Raw genomic sequence first — 18,454 nt, forward strand, 5'->3', positions numbered from 1 at the left:
GCCACTCCGGGCTGCACGAGCGGGCCACCGCCGCGCCAGGTGAATGGGAGTCCCGCAGGCCGGAAGTGGACGAACCTACTCGCCAGGGCGCGGGGGGAGGCGCAAGAGCGCGCAGTGCCTTCATTGAGGAACCGGGGCGGCGAACATGGAGTTCCATGTGCGTCTTATGTAAAGAGAGCGACGGGCGTCTCCACCAATTGACGCACGTAACTCTCAGGTTCCGCCCCGCCAGTATGCAAATGAGGCAGTGCCTCGACCAATGGAGCGTGCAGGGGCGGGTTCAGCGCGCGCGGTCACGTTTTCCACTATGTGACAGCGGAGGGCGACGCGGCGGCAGCGACGCCACAGGGACTAGCGGCTCCCGGCGGCTGCGGCGCAGGCCGAGCGCACCAAGTGACGGGCCGAGCAAGGGACAGACGCGCGGGTGGACGCGGCGAAGCGGTGAGTGGCGCGGCGCTGGGCGGTGGCGGCGCTGGGCGGTGGCGCGGACCTGGACGGCCGTGGTCGTCTTACGTAACCGGCGGCTCGGACATCTGGAGCTGGGGTCCTGAGCCAGGAGTTGCCGACTGTGCAAACGGCTGCAACTCGGCAGAACGTAGATGGGACTGCGCGGTGACCCTCTTCCAGGCGCACACTGCTGCCCCCATTTCTCAGGTTAGGCTCTGAGGTCGGAGAGATTAGTTAAGGCATCTTGTCCCAGGACGCAGAGACATTGAGTGATCACCACACCAGACTGCGCGCGTCGACTCCCATGGTGATGTCCAAGGAAGCCAGGATCAGTGCAAACTATTCCTAGGGTGGATCCAGAGGGTCCCCTGAGGATGAGTCCAGAGAGTCAGGTCTGGGCCTGGGGAGGGACCACTGGTAAGCGCTGACTCCCAGCCGTGGGAAAGGGGTTAAACAGAGAAATACCCAATGCCAAACCACACCTGCCCCTCCTCGCCCCTGATGTCAGGGAGACCACTTTGTCCACCCACTTTGATTTCCATGGCATCCTCCATGCCAGTATTTCCTGTCTCCAGATGGACTGGGCGTGTGTCAGGGGAGGGGGAGAGGTCCACTCTTGAGCTGGAGCAGTCACGTCATCCTTTGGAACATACCTTGGCTGCCAAGCGCAGACATGGACCAAGAGGTGGGCGGTGGCCTGGTTCTTCTGCAGGAACCCTGGTTGCTAGGGTTTCTGTAACGTATACACAAGGAACCAGTTTGGAAAGCTGATTCATACAGAACAAGAGAGCCAGAAGGCTCCCTGGAAATCATCCAGGGTAACCCCTAGCTCAAAGAGGCACAGACACAGGCTGGCAGGCTGTACCACTGTAAAAACCAGGCCTGGCAGTCTCAGGATCCGTTTCTCCTCTGTGGTCCATATGCTTACCAGAGGTGCAGGTGTGAAGAGGACATGTCCCCTCTGCTGAACTCTCTGGAGTCTAGGTCAGGTTCGTCTGATAAGAGAGGCAGAGTCTGTCTGCCTCAAGGCTTTAATTGAAAACTCAGGTTTTTAAATGCAGAGAGAACCACTTCTTGTATGTTGTTGGAATCTAACGAAACCAAGGACTCTTTTCTTTTAGTGGTAGCTGTACAGTGTGGCTGCACGGAATGGCACTGTGGGTGGCTGCAGTTATCTGTCACTGTCACCTTGGTATGATTCATGGGTACATAACTGGTGCAGCTCGGGCGTTCTGTGGAGGCTGGAGCGCTGAGCGCCGGGGAGCCCTGCATCAGCCAGCTGGCAGCCACCGGGAACCTCGGCTTACCCTGAGCCTCAGTTTCCTCATCTGAGTCTCTGAGACCTGGCTCCGCTCACGTTTGGAGTTCTGTGTCTGGAGCTTTTTCTCAGGCACCTGCTGAAGATGGCGAGAAGTTTCTAAAGCCCCGCTGGTGTCACATAATGTCCCTGTGTGAGATATATCTGCTGTGCTTAAATGAACCAAGAGAGATTCTTGTTATTTATACAGCTTCTCTCTTAAAGTCCGAACCTTCTAGAAAACTCTGGGAGGGCCTATTATAATGGCATAATTTCATCCAATCGCAGTGGACCATCCACTCCAGCTCTGAGAAGTTGGTGAATGACTGGACTACAGAGGCAGAGGAAAGAGCCTCACTGGATATTGCTATGACCCTTGAAAATGGCTGTCTTGCGTGACTAGAAGCACATAGCCCACAGCCCTGTGGAGCCCTCTTCACTCAACACTTGTGGGAAGCTGCTTACCACCAGACTCCTGGGAGAATAAGCAGGTGCAGAGAGCCTCTGCTGGCCTTTCTCCAACCCATGGTTCTTCCCACTGGGGAAGTGGCCCTCACATGAAATCTTTTGCTTGCCGGTCACTGTAGACGACTCTAGAGTCTTGAGCAAGATAGAAGCAGGGAGAGAGGTCACACGATTGACTTTTAGAAAACATTAATTATTTTTGTGTGTATATGTATCGTGTGTGTGTGTGTGTGTGTGTGTGTGTGTGAGTAGAGGCCAGAGGACACGTAGAAGGACTATCCAGGTTGTCCAGTCTCAGTAGCAAGTGTCTTTACCCTCCGAGCCAGCTCACCAGCCCTCACATAATTATCTTGGCCCAGTGGGCTTCGTGAAAAAATGGGGCCTATTCCCTGCAACACATGGTCAAATAGGGTGAGCTCAGATCCTGGAGGACAAAGGTCTGGGCTTCCTGGACGCCACCAGCAGGGGTTGTCACCTAGCTCCATTAGTAATTGCAGCTTGGTGCCTCAACATAGGTAAGGACTGAGAAGCCTATGGGGGCGTCCTAGTGAGGCAGCACCCCACCCCCGTGCCTCCTTCCCCTCCTTATTTGGACAGCCCTGGCCACGTTTTCCTCCCTTACCCAACCGTCACCATGGAGAGCGTGGCTGTTTATTTAACAGGACAAACATTTTCTTCGGGTTGCAGCAGGCAGGCCCCAGGGAGTTGGCTCCTACCGGGAAGTAGAAAACATGTTATAATATTTGAGGTTGTAAAATACCGTGGGGCTCGCAGCAGACTCGAGGAACAGGCTGTCGGGCCCCTGTTATATAAAGTTGGAAAGCAGTCAGGAGTTTGCTGGGTCGTGATTAGCCAGGCGCAGGCTGTTCTTGCCGGCTGGTCAGAGAGTTCAGGGACGCATACCGAACTGGGATCTTGTGATATATGCGTCTTTACTTTTCTCTTAAGGGAGTAGGTTCCTTACTCTTTTCCCTCAGAAAATGTATTCCTTTTTCTCTTAAGCAGGAGGCGGTGAGGGTGAGAAGCCCTTACGGCTGCCCCTGTTTGGCAGTGGAAGCTGGAACCTTATCAGGCTGTGCTGGTCCTGTTTTGTCATTGTGGTTTGCTGGGTTTTTTTGTTTTTTTTTTTTAAAACCATTTCTTACGGAAAGTGTAGCTAGCTGCAGAAACTGAGAGAGCAATCCTGTGAACTCCCAGCAGCCAGCCTGGGGTGCCCTCCCCCACCCCAGACCCATGATCTCATCACCCAGGGCACTTTTCCTCTGCCTGGCTGAGGAGCGTGAACATGGCCGAGTGACCGGGTCAACAATGCCAGCTTAACTCCTGCCTGCAGGCTGGCTACTGTCCAGGGGAGAGGCTAATGGATGGATATGGGAGGGTGTGGGCTCAGGCCCAGAGGATCTCAGCCAAGTTCTCCCTCTCCCTCCCAGACCCCTTCCTGAGACTGAACCCTCTTTCCCAGGGGCTCCTGCCCACCCATCAAAGCTAGGACCAAGTGCTGGACCATAAGCACGGGAGGCAAAGTCTGCTTGGACTGGCAACTGTTTCTGCCAACTTGGCAAACTGATGTCAGTCCATTAGCACTACTTGTGCTGAGCAGTGCATTTTCTGAATAATGAGGCTTTCGGCCACTTAACTTAGTTGTTGCCTTACATTTCTGTCATGTCTGCCTGACTCTCTCTGTAAAAAAAGTTTATCTTCCGAGCTTCCAAGGTAACCTGTTGGCAACAGTGACCCTGTTCATGTAGATGCTCAGGGATTGGAATTTCTGGGCATAAACTAGGAGTCCCAGGATTTGAGCCCAACACAGAATAATCAGGTAGCAGCACCAGGGTGGGGCTGTGTAGAACGGGATGTGCATTTTAGTCCTTTGCGTGTGAGCCAGAGAGGTGCTACCAGCTGGCTCCACAGTGAGCTCCCCCACCCTACCCCAGTTACTGTGTGACCTGCCTGTTTCTCTGACGTGATTTAGCCCCGAGGTTGAAAGCTGGTCTTTATCTGTCTTTTACTGAATTTCAGATAGATCCCGACCATTTAATCTTCCCAAGTGCCAATAAGAGGGAGGGACAGTTTTTATTCTCGTCATAAAGGTGAGGAAACATGGCCCAGAGGCTAAGGAACTTGTCAAGATCACATGGCCAAGAAGTAGTGAAATATGGCGGAAAGTGTGGCTCATGCTGCTGCCCCGCAAGCTTCATAGACAAAAATGATGCTGCTCATCTGCCTACAGAGCGGGGATGGATGTGGTGTAGAGTATTAGGGGTCAAGAGTGATCAAATACTGGGGCTTCAGGAGGACTAGGTGGCCACTCTGAACCTTGGGAGTCAGCCCGAGGGAACTCAAGTGACAAGTCTGTATCAAGTGTGCTGTGCACTGAGGGCCCCTTGCACCTTATCCCTCCCCCCACCAATCACAAGTCCTGGCCCACCCGCTCCTTTACTTGTCCTGGGAATTTTCCATATCCTGTGCATTCTAGTTCCTTGTTGATCATTCGTGTTCTGGAAGGCAAACCCTGGGGGAGCAGGATATCACCTAATCCCCTAGCCTGCTAGAAGTCCCCCCCCCCAGGGATCCCTGGCACAGTGTCTGCAGCTGTGTCCCCCCGTGGTTTTAGTGTTTTGGACTCCCCTAAAGCACTTTCCCAGTGGGTGACAGCTGTGTGCTGCAGTGTCCTAGACTCTACTATCCCAGCCCTTCCAGTGGGTGTGTAGAACTCGTTGGTAGATAGTGCTGGGCTGTGCTAGCCTGCTTCTTCCTTTTTAAGACAAAGTCTGTCCTCTGATTCTAGTATAAGTGACATCCATTCACCAGAATCACTTGTCCTACTGCGTTGACTGCGGTGGGGCCTGGTGGAGGCAGGAGCTCAGTTTAGAAGTTGAGGCTGGCCAGGATGCTTACATTATACAGGTATCATACAGAGACGCCCCGCCCCACCCCACCTAAAACACTACTTGAGTTCTGTTGTTCCACAGAGTAAGCATTCACAACTTGTGTGTATGTGTGTGTGTGGGGGGGGGCGGGGTTGACATTTCTGTGTCTCAGTTCTTGGAAAGAGGAAAGGTCACATGCTCCTTTCAAAGTCTCTGCGGTGACATTCCTAAGCTTCTGAGGCCAGCTTACCATCACCATCCCCTACCATCACCATACAATGGGTCCTGCTGATGTTCAGTCACCAGTGGATAGGACACCTTCTTCCTTTGCATTTCCCTTGCACCGATGATCTGAGTGTCTCTCCATCAGTTCGTGTATCTCCATGGGAAGGCCCCTCCGTGAAGCCTGGGGTGCCCTCCAGTGTTCTCCTAAAGTCTCCTTTCTTCCATCTTTTGGAGAATTAGGCACAACTTCAAAACTGCTTATTTTTTTTAAAAAAAAAAATCAAGGTCAGAGCTTATACATTTTACTCTGACTGCAGCTGGGGCAGTTCCTGCATTTAAGTTTCCTATGACTGGGGTTGCTGACAAACTCCATCTGTCTGTAACACGGCAAGCAAGTCCCTGTCTGGGGTGTCTTCCCTTCTTTGTGCACCTCTTCCTTACAGAACTGAGTATAAACAGTGCCTCCTGGAGCCCCCGTCCTACTTTGTAGGTCACATGTTTGGTTTCCCTTGATGGATACCAATACCACTTTCTTTACTCTTGAAAATGTAATTTTAACTATGGCTTCTAGATTTGTAGTACATGGTACCCAGGGTGTATACAGATTGGCAGATTTAAACCTGCCTATCTCAGTGTTCTGAGGCCTTTTTCCCTGGATGAAAATAGCCACTTTCCCGTTGGTCTTTCTTCCTCCTAGATAATGTCACTTTCTTAGATAGGTGTGGTGTGCACACCTGCAATCTTTGTAGTCCCAGCACATGGCAAACTGAGGCAGGAGAATTACAAGTTCAAGACTCTTCTGATCCACATAAAAAGACTTTATTTTTACTAACAACAAAAAGGTACTTTCTCAGGCATCCCCCATAACTAAAGATATTTCTCCCTTCTTGACTGAACTGTGTGGTTTTATTATTATTATGATGATGATGATGATGATGTGTTTTTATCTTGGCCTGTGGATTTATCTCAGTTTTCAGTCACTCATCAAACCTATCTCCTGTAGACTTTCTGTGCATGAGGAGGAGGACCTTCTGCCCATCTGTCCTGGGTTAGTCTTCCCTCACTGCTGGTGGCGGTACTTCTTTGTTGGAGCCTTCCTGAAAGCCCCAGTTTGGCTTTTGTCTGTTAACTGTGGACAAGCAAGGCCTCATGATGAGGACCATGTTCCCAGAAACAACGTGGCTAGCTTCTGTGTGGCTCTGGTCTCCCTGGAGTCAACCCCACGGTGGGACCTGGGGAGGTCCTGGGTAAAGGACCCAGGGACCCATCACCAGGGTTTTGAATGGACTGTGACCTCCTTTGTTTCCTGCCTGTATGGCCACTTTCTTGGTGTGGGCCTCAGGCTGTTCTGCCCAACAGTCTGTCTGCTAGCATCTTCCCAATGGTTATTGGGAAGATGTCCCATTGTGGCACAAGTAGGGGAGATCTGTAGTGCTTGGTCCTCTTCCTTGGGACCTGGGGCAGCTGGGCGGGGTGTGAGACTCCAGTGCCATCCCTGGTACACCATTGTTTCTATCACTGCTACACCTGGATTGGTGGCAAACAGTTGAAATCCTTGGGGCTTTCCTGGGCTGCAGAAAACCAAGCTGTTTCACCAGCAGTTTTAAATCCTTGGTCACTTCACATGAATTAGGAGAGGAATGGGGGTTGGGGTTGGGGTGGGGCTGTCTAGAAAGCAGCCCTGTCTTTGTCCACCCTGAGAAGGCTGAGCGTACTTCAGACAGGCAAGGCCATGGTGGGCTAAGTCAGCACAGAGAAGCCTCTAAGCTTAGTGTGGATACAGGACCCCACCAGAGCATCCTAGGTCAGGCTCGTGTGGACCTGGCTGTTCCCCGACCGTATGCAGCCTGGGTGAGTGTCTTACCCCATCAACCCGTCTGCAGCGTTGATCAAGCCTATGTGCAGCGCATGCAGCGATTGTAGTGTGACCTGGGCTGTGTCGGCCTTCCACTGACAACTGGTATCTTCCTGACTGTGAAGAAGCCTGTGGGAGTGTTGCGCTCTCTGAGAACCTACTGATGCCACTTGGCCTCCTAGCAGAGGCCAGCAAGTCTCCTGTCCTCTGACTTCCTCTTGTGCTCCTGTGCTTGGCAGAATAGCGGTCAGGAGGAGAGAGCAGCCAGGCATTTCTTCCTCAGCCTGTGGTGGTCCCGGTTTCCTAAGCTCCTTCTTCTTCCCTACCACCACGGGTGGTGCTAACTGCCTCTCCCAGGCCCGGCATGGAGCCCTTAACTGCTTTTAGCTGTTTGCATAAACTTAATGTCACCTGACCCAGCTTAAAGGACATCTGCTTCCTTCCAGGATCCTGCTGGACATATTATCCCTGGCCCTCCCTTTTTCTCCCAGTGACATCTAAAGTCTCTTATCCTTGAACTGTGGTCTCCTGTCTTGCCCACCCTTGCCAATAACTAAGCCTGTGACCCTTCATGAGGTTCAGATTTCTATAGAGGCCTTCTCCTCCTTCTCTTCCTTCTTATTTCTTTTTTAAAAAAGATTTATTTATTTTATGTATGAGTACACTGCTACTGTCTTCAAACACACCAGAAAAGTGCATCCCATTACAGATGGTTGTGAGCCACCATGTGGAACTCAGGACCTTTGGAAGAGCAGCCAGTGCTCTTAACTGTTGAGCCATCTTTCCAGACCCCTCTGGAAGCCTTTTTAGCTGTGGGATTTTAGCCGCTTCTGCCCACCCATCCCTAAGCACGCAAGTTGAAGTTTCTATTTAGTGTGGCCCTGGGATCCTGCCAAAGGTAAACCAAATCATAGCCACGATGCTTAAGCAGTTTAGTGACCTTACCCTGACTGCTCAGGGTAAGCTTGAGTCTCCTTCCCACTCACCTTATACTAATGCCAGGCTCCCTGCAGTGCAGGAGCCCCTAGTGCCTGGAGCATTCCCTGGCATCCCATGGACCAGCTTCATGGAAGCCTCTTTACCCCTTACCCAATAGCATTACTTCTCCAGGAGGCCCGGCCTCTTGGCAGCACATGCCATGTTGTGATGGAGTTGTTTCTGGACCTCCGCTGCTTAAAGTCACCTGCAGAGATAATAAGGTGAAGATTCTCAGGCCCCGTTTACCATTTAGCATGACTGTATTTCCCCACTGCCTGGGTAGTGGTCTGTGCCCTTATTTGTCTACTGACAAGGCTGTCAGCACCTCCATAGCCCAGCTGAGGCTCTCAAGTCAGCTGTTTTCCTGACCCAGGGCCAGTAGGAGCTCAGGAATCAGGAACACATAAACACAGTAGTAAATGACAGCCGTGCAGCCATTAGTACTGGGAATCAAATCAAGAGCCTTGCACATGCAGGGAGAGTGCTCTACTATTGATCTCTAGCCCCAGCTTCGTTGGTGCGTCTTTTAACGTTTGCGCTCAATCTTCTTTCCCCAGCTTCATTCCGGAGCCTGACATGAATGGATACGTGGACTTCTCCCCAAGTCCCACCAGCCCCACCAAGGAGCCAGGGGAACCTCAGCCCACCCCGGCCGTGCTCCAGGAAGATGTGGACATGAGCAGTGGCTCCAGCGGAAACGAGAACTGCTCCACGGGGCGGGACTCTCAGGGCAGCGACTGCGACGACAGTGGGAAGGAGCTGAGGATGTTAGTGGAATCTTCCAACACTCACTCCAGGTAGGTCAGCCTCAGACCAGGTCCTCACACGCAGGACACAGTGGCTTCCTCCATAGTTTGTTTCCCATCTTTAAGCAGCAAGTACCTGGACTTGCAGGATGGCAGTACTTCTTAATCCTGTAGATGATATTTATTGGGCTTTGTCCTTCCAAATAACATCATCTATGCATTTCTGTATCTGATGCCACTTAACAGTCCAGTAAGATCTCAGAGCTGTCTGTTCACACACATACAGCCAGTCACAGAATCTTCCTTTTGCATCGCTGTCTCTCAGTGCTCAAGTCTCCTAATATCTGAAGATCTTCTGTTTCAGTTTTAACATGGTTTTTCCTTTTTTAAATTTTAACTTTACTGTATATGGGTGTTTTACCTGTGTGTATATTGGTGCACCTCTTGCATGCTTGGTGACCACAGGGAACAGAAGAGGGCACTGGATCCCCTGGAACTGTGAGGTACAGATGGGTGTACATTGCCACATGGGTGCTGGGAATCGAACCTGGGTCCTCTGAAAGCTCTCTTCACCACTGAGCTGACTTTTATTTCGAGGGGAGCTGTGGAGGCCCTACTATGGGTCTCGGGCAGTGCCAGGCAAGTCCTTTTATCTCAAAGCCACCACCTAGCGTACCATAATCTTTGCTTAAAAATCTCTGGTGTGATGTCCCCGGTCAGTTTCATCGACTGGTTGGGGGAAGAGGCACATAAGAAATCCGATCTGTCTTCTCCTGCAGCCCCGATGATGCCTTCAGACTCATGATGGCAGAGACGGAGCACGACCCCTCCAGGAGCGGCTCCAGGTGAGACCCACCACAGCTCCCACCTCAGCCTCTTTCCGGGAGGTAGGACCCACCTTACCTCCTGCTTCCTGCCCGTTCAGCGATGTGGAGCCCACCACAGCAGCTCTTACCTCACACTCTTTCAACAAGTTGCATGACTTCCTCCCAGGCTGAGTTTGGAAGTCATGTGACCTGCGCCCCCCCTTCCCCCCCCAACTCCCCTTAGCTCTGATAAATCTATTGATCTGAGCAGACGGTAAGCATGACTGGTGGTGTCTGCCTTTCACACTGACATTGTACTTCTGAGTCCTGGTTGTTCTTGGGGGGCCTGGTTTCCTCCCAACTGCACTCTCTACAGCCTGTGTATTCAGTAGGAACCTTCTCACCCTTTTGCAACAAATTATCTTTGCATCCATGGACATTTTCTTATCAGTTTTTGGGGCAAAGTCTACTCTCCCAGGCATGTGGGCTCTTGGCCCTTGAAGTCTCAGGGACCTGACCCATCCATCGTTCTTTGGATACCTTTTCCTTGACACAAGCCATTTACATCAGCAATTCCTTGTTCTCCAGTCTGTCTTCCTCTGCTCGCTGTCCTCTCTGGGATTCCTTCCTAAGAGTCCCCTTTGCTCTTGTCTGTCCCCCTGACCCACGCTCATGGCTCCAGGAGCTCTTTCTCTGTCCTTCATACTGTCCTTGTCCCTTTGCCTGGGCTAGGGAAGACACAGCCCTGTGGTAAAGACTACACCACTGTACCATGGGTTGGCCAACAGCCCTCCTACATGTGGCCCCAGGATAAGGATCTAGTTGGAAGACTTCTCTCTCTGGCGAGAATGGGGGTTCTTATCAGTCTGTGGTCTCTTGGAAGGACGCATTGGCTTCCATGTCTATAGACCTCATCAGTAGCCTCTACAGAGAAGGTGTTGGCCCACAGTGAGGGAGGCCAGAGGTGCTGAGTGTCCCTGCCCCCACCACCCTTTTCAGAAGGCTCACATTTGATTGTGCCCCCCCCCTTTAAATTCCACAGTAGTGAGCAGTCTGCCAAAGCTGAGGCCCACAAAGAACTGATCAGGACCCTGAGGGAGCTGAAGGTCCACCTCCCTGCAGACAAGAAGGCCAAGGGGAAGGCCAGCACACTGGCAACCTTGAAGTATGCCCTCCGGAGCGTGAAGCAGGTGAAGGGTATGTGGACTTTGCACGTCTCTTCAAGCCCATAGGAACAAGAGTTTATTTGTTTGGGTTTTGCTATCTTTGTGCATGTACATATGTGTGCATGTGTGCACACATATGTGTGTGCATGTGTGTTTGAGTGCAAATATGATGGTAGGTGGCATGTGTGTCATGCATGTGTGTTATGCAGCCGTCAAAGGACAACCTTGTGGAGTCAGGGTTATTGTCTTCCATCTTTACGTAGGTTCCAGAGACTGAACACTGGTGTCCAGACTCGCACAACAAAGCCCTTACCCTCTGAGACATCTTGCCAGCCCCAGAAACACATCTTAAATGACACTTAAATGTCACTCAAGTTCTGTCACAGGACAGCCCTCACCATCTTGCATGCACAATCAGCAGTAACTCTATCCATCAAGAGTCCTGCTGCTGATTGTGTGTTTGGTCTTTTAGAAGACTACGGCAGGGCATTTTAACTGGCCCGTGAGGTAGAGGACTGGAGCGCTTTCCTGTTGAGGGAGGCAGCGGGTGTCTAGCACCCCCAGCAGACTCAGTCCTCCATTGCTCCTGCCCAGGATCTGCACAGGTCAGCTTCCCCTATCTCCTGGCTCTCAGGCAGCCGCATTTGCTCTAGACTCCCAGACAAGAAGGGAACAGTGCCCAAGCAGAAAGCAGGTAGTCCATCCCAAAGGTTCGGCCTGAGTCCCCTGGGTAGATGATTCCAGAATAGTCTAGCTGTAGGCATTGGCAGAAAAGCGTGTACAGTCAGTTGCTAGGCACAGGGGTCTGAGCTCTATAGGTGCTCTGCTGCAGAGAAAGCACCTTCATGTAGCCCCGGCTTGGAATGCTAAGTATTTAGTTCCTTTTCTTTCCAGCCACTGATGGTGGCGGATGTCCCTAGCTACGTGCTTGGACTTGCAGTGAACAGGTAGAAGCAAACATCCCACTGGGGCAGGCAAGACAGGCACCATGGGCAGGGCATGTGGAAAGCACTACCCCCTCCACCGCGTCACTCATGTGTGGCAAGTGTGTGAGCACCACCCCGCTGCATGCCCATGCCTTTGATCACAGTCACATACGTGTGCTGAGGGCTGAGTACTACATGCTACAAATACACATCAAAATAGACAAAGCCCAAAGGCTGCGATCTGGGTGGTGTGGGCTTTGCCGTTAGCATTGCTGGCTGTTTTGAAGCCATCAAGCATGTAGGCCAGGCTTGTGGCCAGTGGTCTAGGTCTGAGATTGCCCTTCAGACAGTCTCCTATTACTGAGTATCTGGGAAGCTTTCTGTCAGTAGTAGGCAGGTTGCTATTATTGATCTTGGGTCCTTGGAGCTACCTGTAGAAGGATTATTCTCCTGAGTCCTGGCCTCTGCACATGTTTGGGTGATCTCTTCAGCTGGAAACCAACGTGGATTACTCCCTAAATTCCTGTCCATTTGGGAAGACTGATGTGGTCTAAACAGTGCTGTCTGCTAGCCGGTGCTGACTAGCCTTAATATGTCTGGGAACCTGGTGCTTTCAGGCCAGACTCCTCAGTGTGGGGCCGTGGCTCTGGGGCCTGTGCCTCAGGAAGACCCTGCTCTCCGGAAAGGGCAGCTACGTGAATCAGTCTGACCTGGAGGCAGCTCGCTCTCCAGGGACTGTTGGTGTGCGTGCTTCGTGCTTGGCCACAGTCGCTTCGGAACTTGGGAGCTCTGCCAAATCAAGAATGTTCCTAAGCTTTCCAGCAGAGAGCATGCCCAGAAACTTAGCAGTCTGTGAAGGTGGAGAGACCAACATCAGATAAGACCCAGCCACGAGTCCAAAGACCTCGTCACTAGGCTGCAGGGACACATGCTTGGCTGGATCCCAAGGTCAAACTCCAGGACACAGCCACCCTAGGTGCCGTCTACCCAGGGCATGTGGAGCTTTAGAGGCAGGACGGACTACGTTCATTCCTTGTGCAGTGAGAGCAGCTGTGGCCTGAGCCCCCCTCCCCCCCAGCATCCCACCAGATACGAACTCAGATCAGCAGCCACAGTGTTTGTAGGCACTGCTCGAAGCACTTTCTTTCCAATGTGGCTTCTGGTACCTGTTCCTCTTTCAAGCAGTCGATCCTGCCTGCATAGAAGTTTCTAAAGGGACCACCCAAGGCAGAGGTGGCAGGAGTGCTTCTGTGGATCCTAAGTGACCGTTGTACATCACGCTTCAGGAACCCATGCACCCTTATGACTTAAAGTAATGTATTTATGAGTTTTTAAATTCCTATCAAAGGCCTGGCATGTCAGAGAAAGTCTCCAGTCTATTCTTGAGTCCTGGCCACTCATGTCTATACATCCTCTGGATCTCCTCCCCCTCAAAATTCTATCTCATCCCATTTTCTCACTTGAGAAAAATGGACCCTACCCGCAGGGGCCAGCAACAGTGTGCTGTCATGTGGATCTCATCTGCTGAACGTGGGTGTTACTTCTCTTACAGCTAACGAGGAGTACTACCAACTGCTAATGTCCAGTGAGAGTCAGCCCTGCAGCATGGGCGTGCCTTCCTACACGATGCGCCAGGTTGAGGGCATTACCTCCGAGTATATCATGAAGAATGCGGTGAGTGGTGGGACCGGGCACGAGTTCTCCCTTGGGTAAGGCAGCTGGTCCACTGTCAGGAGGCGGATCTCTGAATAAAATCACGAAGTTGGTGATTCTCGAGTACAGTCTTCATCTCTGGCCGACTCTGACTCATAGCCCCCCAGTACCAGAGAACCCAGCTGTGATAGAACTTGATGCTCCTGCTTTTTGGAGCTTCAGGATGAAGAGACAGATTTAGTAACCGCCTGTTTGTCCAGGATTCATGGTAATTAAGTCTGGGTCCAAAGCCCATATTTCTAAATGTCATGTAAAGATCTGGGGGAGGAGAGACCCTACCCCTGGGTTCCCAAGTAGAACAGTCCGTAACCTGTGAAGATGGACTGGAGCAGAGCTGAACTTGCGTCATCCTAGCTCCTTGAGTCTCCCTACCTCTTTCTGCTTAGCAGCTCCCTCCAAGGGGGCTGACCTATGCTCAGAGGGGCAGGCCACCCTAAGACCCTGAAAGAGACCTGAAAGAGGCAAAGGTCACGTGGCCAGGCTGCAGGAGTACAGGTGGTTAGGAATGCTGGCCTAATGTATTCCTGATAGTGTTGCATTGGATTTTTGCATTGGAACAGGAAAGTCAGGTTGGGCAGGATTGGGGAGGTCCAGGCGCAACCTGACCCTCGTGTCACGATGCTCCTATTAGCCTTAGCGACTGTATTATAGTTCATAGTGACTATAATCACCTGAGCATGCTCTCTATTTGCAGGATATGTTTGCTGTGGCTGTGTCCCTGGTTTCTGGGAAGATCCTGTACATCTCTAACCAAGTGGCCTCTATCTTTCACTGTAAGAAGGATGCCTTCAGTGACGCCAAGTTTGTGGAGTTCCTGGCTCCTCATGACGTCAGTGTGTTCCACAGCTACACCACCCCTTACAAGCTTCCGCCCTGGAGTGTGTGCAGTGGCTTAGGTGAGGTTCCGGCTGCAGCGTCTGACCCTCTGACTCACAGTGTGGAGGAGGCTGGTAGCAAGGGCAGAGGTCGGGAGCCGGCTTCCCTTCTCAGCTATGCCAGAACGACCCACGGGAGTCGTCCCGACGGGCTGCCAGCCACTGATCTGTCCAGGGCAAGAGGCAAACAGTTGTTTGTCTCTAGAATAAATAGCCTCTTTGTAAACTTCAGGGTGTCTTCGACATTAGGCATTTTAGAAATGGAGTTATTCAGAGGAGAAACCTTGACATAACTGCCCTGCAGGGAGCTGGGGTGCATCCTGTGCAGCAGAGGACTGTCCTGTACAACGGCAGCTGCCTGTGGGCAGCAGTTAATCCCCTCAGGGCCTTAGCTGCTACAGTGTTCAAGGGTGACATTTGTCAGGGAACTTCGTCTTGGCTGGAGGCAGGATCACGAGTATAGGTTATAAAGCTCTCTGGGCTTACACGGGGTTTTCCCTACTCACTGACAAGTATGTCCGCTGGCTTTGTGATCCACCTATGTCCAGGCCTCTTGCCCTCGCCCAGCCCTTCCTGTCTGGCATCCAGACCACTCTGTGTCTCCTCTCCGTAGAACCACTTTTGCCATTCTCCTTGTGCCCTCCCAGTCTCCCCCAACCCCCAATCAGTTGGCTGTAGTCTGAGTCTGGTTTGCCCTCTCCAAAACTCGAGCTGGAGTTGGTGGTTGTCACAGTCCTGAGGTGGGACCTTGAGGTAAATGTGTTCATGAGGAGAGACTAATGCCTTTCTCCTGGAACAGACGTCCTTGTCAGGACTCAGCTAGCATTGAGGGAATGTCCGGGTCGCTATAAAGCAGGTCTGCCCCTTCTGCATGCGTCCTTCACACTGCTTCGAGCCGTGGTCTGAAGCAGCGCATGGCGCTCTCCGACACCACAGCAGATCCTCGCCCTGTGCTCTTGGACATCTCAGCCTCCAAGCCATGAGCTAGATTAACCCAGCCTCCTCCTAAGTCAGCCCGTGAGAGCTAGTTACAGCAACAGAAAATGGACTGAAACAGTTCTGCTGCTCAGAGCTGCTTGCTGCCGCCCCAGTGGCCCCTGAAAAGGCAGAGGACAGATTTGGAACTAGGAAGCGGGAAGCAGCTAAACTGTTTAAAACCAGAAGAGGCCCAGGTGCTGAGGTTCAGGTCTGGTGTTGGAGGGCAGAGGAAGATGGGAAGACTGGGGAAAGCGGGGAGCTTTTCTCATTTGCATAAATGGTTGCAACCAGCATTCGGATGAAAGTGTCGGGGGGGGGGGGGACAAGGAGCTGTATTGAGGGAGTATCACAGTCTGGCCATGTACAGAGTGGGATGCAGGGGTGCAGTCAACCTGATTGCTAAAGGATTCCATGGTTAGAAGATAAATAGCAATGAAGACCTCCTCATCACAAGGAAAGACCTCAAGGCACGTCAGATCTTCAGGGATGCCTCTGATCCCTGCCTCCATGGATAGCTCTCACTTGCTTGCCAGCTCTCGCCGTGGCCCCGGTGCCACAGGCACAACCCCCACATTCTCCATCTTATCTGTAAGATAGGCCTTGCCAGTGTCCCTGTGGGGCTGATTCTGCAGGCAGAAAGGTGAGGCAAGGCTTCCTCTGCCCCAGAGCTGCCCCAGAGAAGATCCTGAGACTGTGCCAGCCAGTGCTGCCAGGGGCTGGCACCCTAGGAAAGCTAGAACTGCCAAGCCACCAAAGGCAAGCCACACCCCCCAGGAAAACCACAGGCAATCCTAACAGCCAATCCTGGACTGAGCCCAGCAAGCGGGGAGCAGAGCTGCTTGCTGCTTTGGGGGTCCAGTCTTACCCACATGCACCAAGTGTGTAGCAGGTGCTGGGGTAACAGGATGATCCCCCAGCTTTAGGACAAGGCCACTGGGCCCTAGTTTTAGCCTTTCATGAAGCCTACTGTCCCGTGCTTCTGGCCAGTCTTTCTCTGGAGCACTATGCCTATCTCTCATCCTGTGGCCTTGGAGCAGATGATTGGTTTGAGCTCACCGTTGGACTTTGGATTTTCCGTTTGGCACTGGAGACTATGGGACAGACTTGATTATAGTTATGAGAAGAGCATGAGCTACGGCAAGCCAGAAGGGCCACCTGCGGGCTGCTCTCCTCTCAAACTCACGCCAAAGTTTGGTCATTTGTGGAATGTGGGATAACTGGTCTTTAAGGGGGTGTCCAAGTCACGCAGAGGGATTGGCAGGTGTGCTTTTGTTCTCTTGGGACTGGATTACTATGACCATTACGTACCTCCACACTAGCAGCCCCTCTCCCCTGCCCTTTTGGCTACAGGCTTCCTATGGTTGAACTCTGCAGTTCTTCATTGTATTTTTGCCAGTTTCCTCTGAAGACTCTGACTTTAGAAGAGCTTCAGGGCATTCAGAGCCCCAGCACAGCCACCAGTGGAGGGCTGAGGAGGAGCTAGCCTCCACCACTACTGATAAGGTTAGCCAGCAAGAGTTCCTTAGTGTCTGCCCACCAATGGCTGATGGTCACAGCCCACCATGGGCTTTGGATGCCCAGAGCTGAAGACTGTAGCTTCCCAGAGCACAGGAGCAGGGACCCAGCCAGGATTGCTCCGGACTTGTCACGGGGAACTATCTGCCATCCCGTCTGTGGCTGGCAGGTCACTGAGCTCTGCTTGCACAATGACTTCTCAACCCTTGGGACTGTTTAAAAAGTTTGCAGTGTGAGTTACAGCAGCATGGTTGAGGATGGAGGAAAGGAGAGGGCTGGGCGTGTGGATTGACAGCTGAGCAGCCCGGGCTGCCTCTCCACAGAGGCCAGCCAAAGGATGTTCTAAGCCGAAAGGAGAACCCGGTGGTCTCAGAGAGGCCTTTTGCAGGCTGGTAATTCTGTATCATTTTCTGTAACTAGTAATTTCTTGTGTTTCTTCATTTCTTTCGAATGGAAGAAATACTATATCCAAGATAAAGTTGAAGGTGTTTCTACCCTTCAAGCTGTTGTAGAGATGCCTGCTCCCCTTCCCTGACCTGAGGTCCAGCCCGCTCACGTTTCCCAAGACACTGTAAATCTTAAAGTAAGTTGGTATTTTAGAAAGTGTTGTTTTTCAAATGCCTCAAGTCACTTCTGTTAGAAGCAAATACCTCAGCAATGGCAGTGAGAATGCCCAGGGGGCTGGCAGCAAGTACACACATCCCGTGTCTTCCGGAGATGAACTGCCAGCATGTTGGCAGCCCCTCTGCGCACGGTTCAGAATTCTAAACAACCACGTTTGTTAGCTCTCACCGGTTAACACAGCAACTCTTTAGGCTGAGGCTGGAGGATAGATAGCCGCAAGTTCCAGGCCAGCCAGGGCTGCGTAGTAAAACCCTGTCTCAAACCTACAAAGCTGAAAGCTTGTAGGGCAGTGTAATCTGGTCCACGGCACCCTTTGGAATCCAATATAAAAGCTCTAGGAAGGACTCACTTTGGACTCGGGCCCCTCACAGTGCACACCTGAGGTTTGATTCTGTGCTGTGCTTAAGGACACGGAATGACTCTGGCCTTTTCTTGTAGATTCTTTCACTCAGGAGTGCATGGAGGAGAAATCTTTTTTCTGCCGTGTCAGGTAAGTCCACCGTCCAGTCTTTCAACATCAGAAAGTAATGTAGACAGTCCACCACCTATACTTATGGGAGAATTGGGGGGGGGGTATATTTTGCTTGTCCCCTCCCCACCCCGCCCCCAACTCTTGAGAGTGAGACCAGACATAGCTTCTGCAGAGCCTGTGCGAAAACCCCCCTCAAATGAGTTACATGCTTCTGTTTGGCGGGAGGGAATGAGTCAACCTGTTCTTCCTTAAAAAAAAAAAAAAGAGTCCTCTCCCCCTCCCCCGCACTGCCCTTCTGTGGCTCAGGAAGACATTTCCTAGGGCCATGGCCCAGGCAGTGCCTGTAGCCGTGAATGTGCACCTGCGTTTCTTGGGTTAGAGTCCCAGTGTACCTTGCAGGTCCTTTGTAACCAAGACATCCAGGACAATGTCAGTGGTGACTCCATAGAGAGCCAGACCCAGAATCCCTCTGAGGAAGCAACTTCCCATTCCCAGT

General features: G+C 52.0%; 1 protein-coding gene across 1 annotated transcript in view; it reads left to right on the top strand.

The window, feature by feature from the left end:
* Positions 1 to 281: 281 nt before the first annotated feature.
* The window catches only part of Per2 (period circadian regulator 2), a 43,298-nt gene continuing 25,125 nt past the window's right edge, over positions 282 to 18,454 (top strand). Inside the window, exons 1-7 of the mRNA XM_052192660.1 lie at positions 282 to 441; positions 8,695 to 8,934; positions 9,663 to 9,728; positions 10,732 to 10,886; positions 13,334 to 13,455; positions 14,189 to 14,390; positions 17,925 to 17,976. Coding sequence (XP_052048620.1) covers positions 8,714 to 8,934; positions 9,663 to 9,728; positions 10,732 to 10,886; positions 13,334 to 13,455; positions 14,189 to 14,390; positions 17,925 to 17,976 — 818 coding nt within the window. The 5' untranslated portion in view covers positions 282 to 441; positions 8,695 to 8,713. The remainder of the gene's footprint in view (positions 442 to 8,694; positions 8,935 to 9,662; positions 9,729 to 10,731; positions 10,887 to 13,333; positions 13,456 to 14,188; positions 14,391 to 17,924; positions 17,977 to 18,454) is intronic.

The sequence above is a fragment of the Apodemus sylvaticus genome, chromosome 9 (assembly GCF_947179515.1).
Source record: "Apodemus sylvaticus chromosome 9, mApoSyl1.1, whole genome shotgun sequence".
NCBI lineage: Eukaryota > Metazoa > Chordata > Mammalia > Rodentia > Muridae > Apodemus > Apodemus sylvaticus.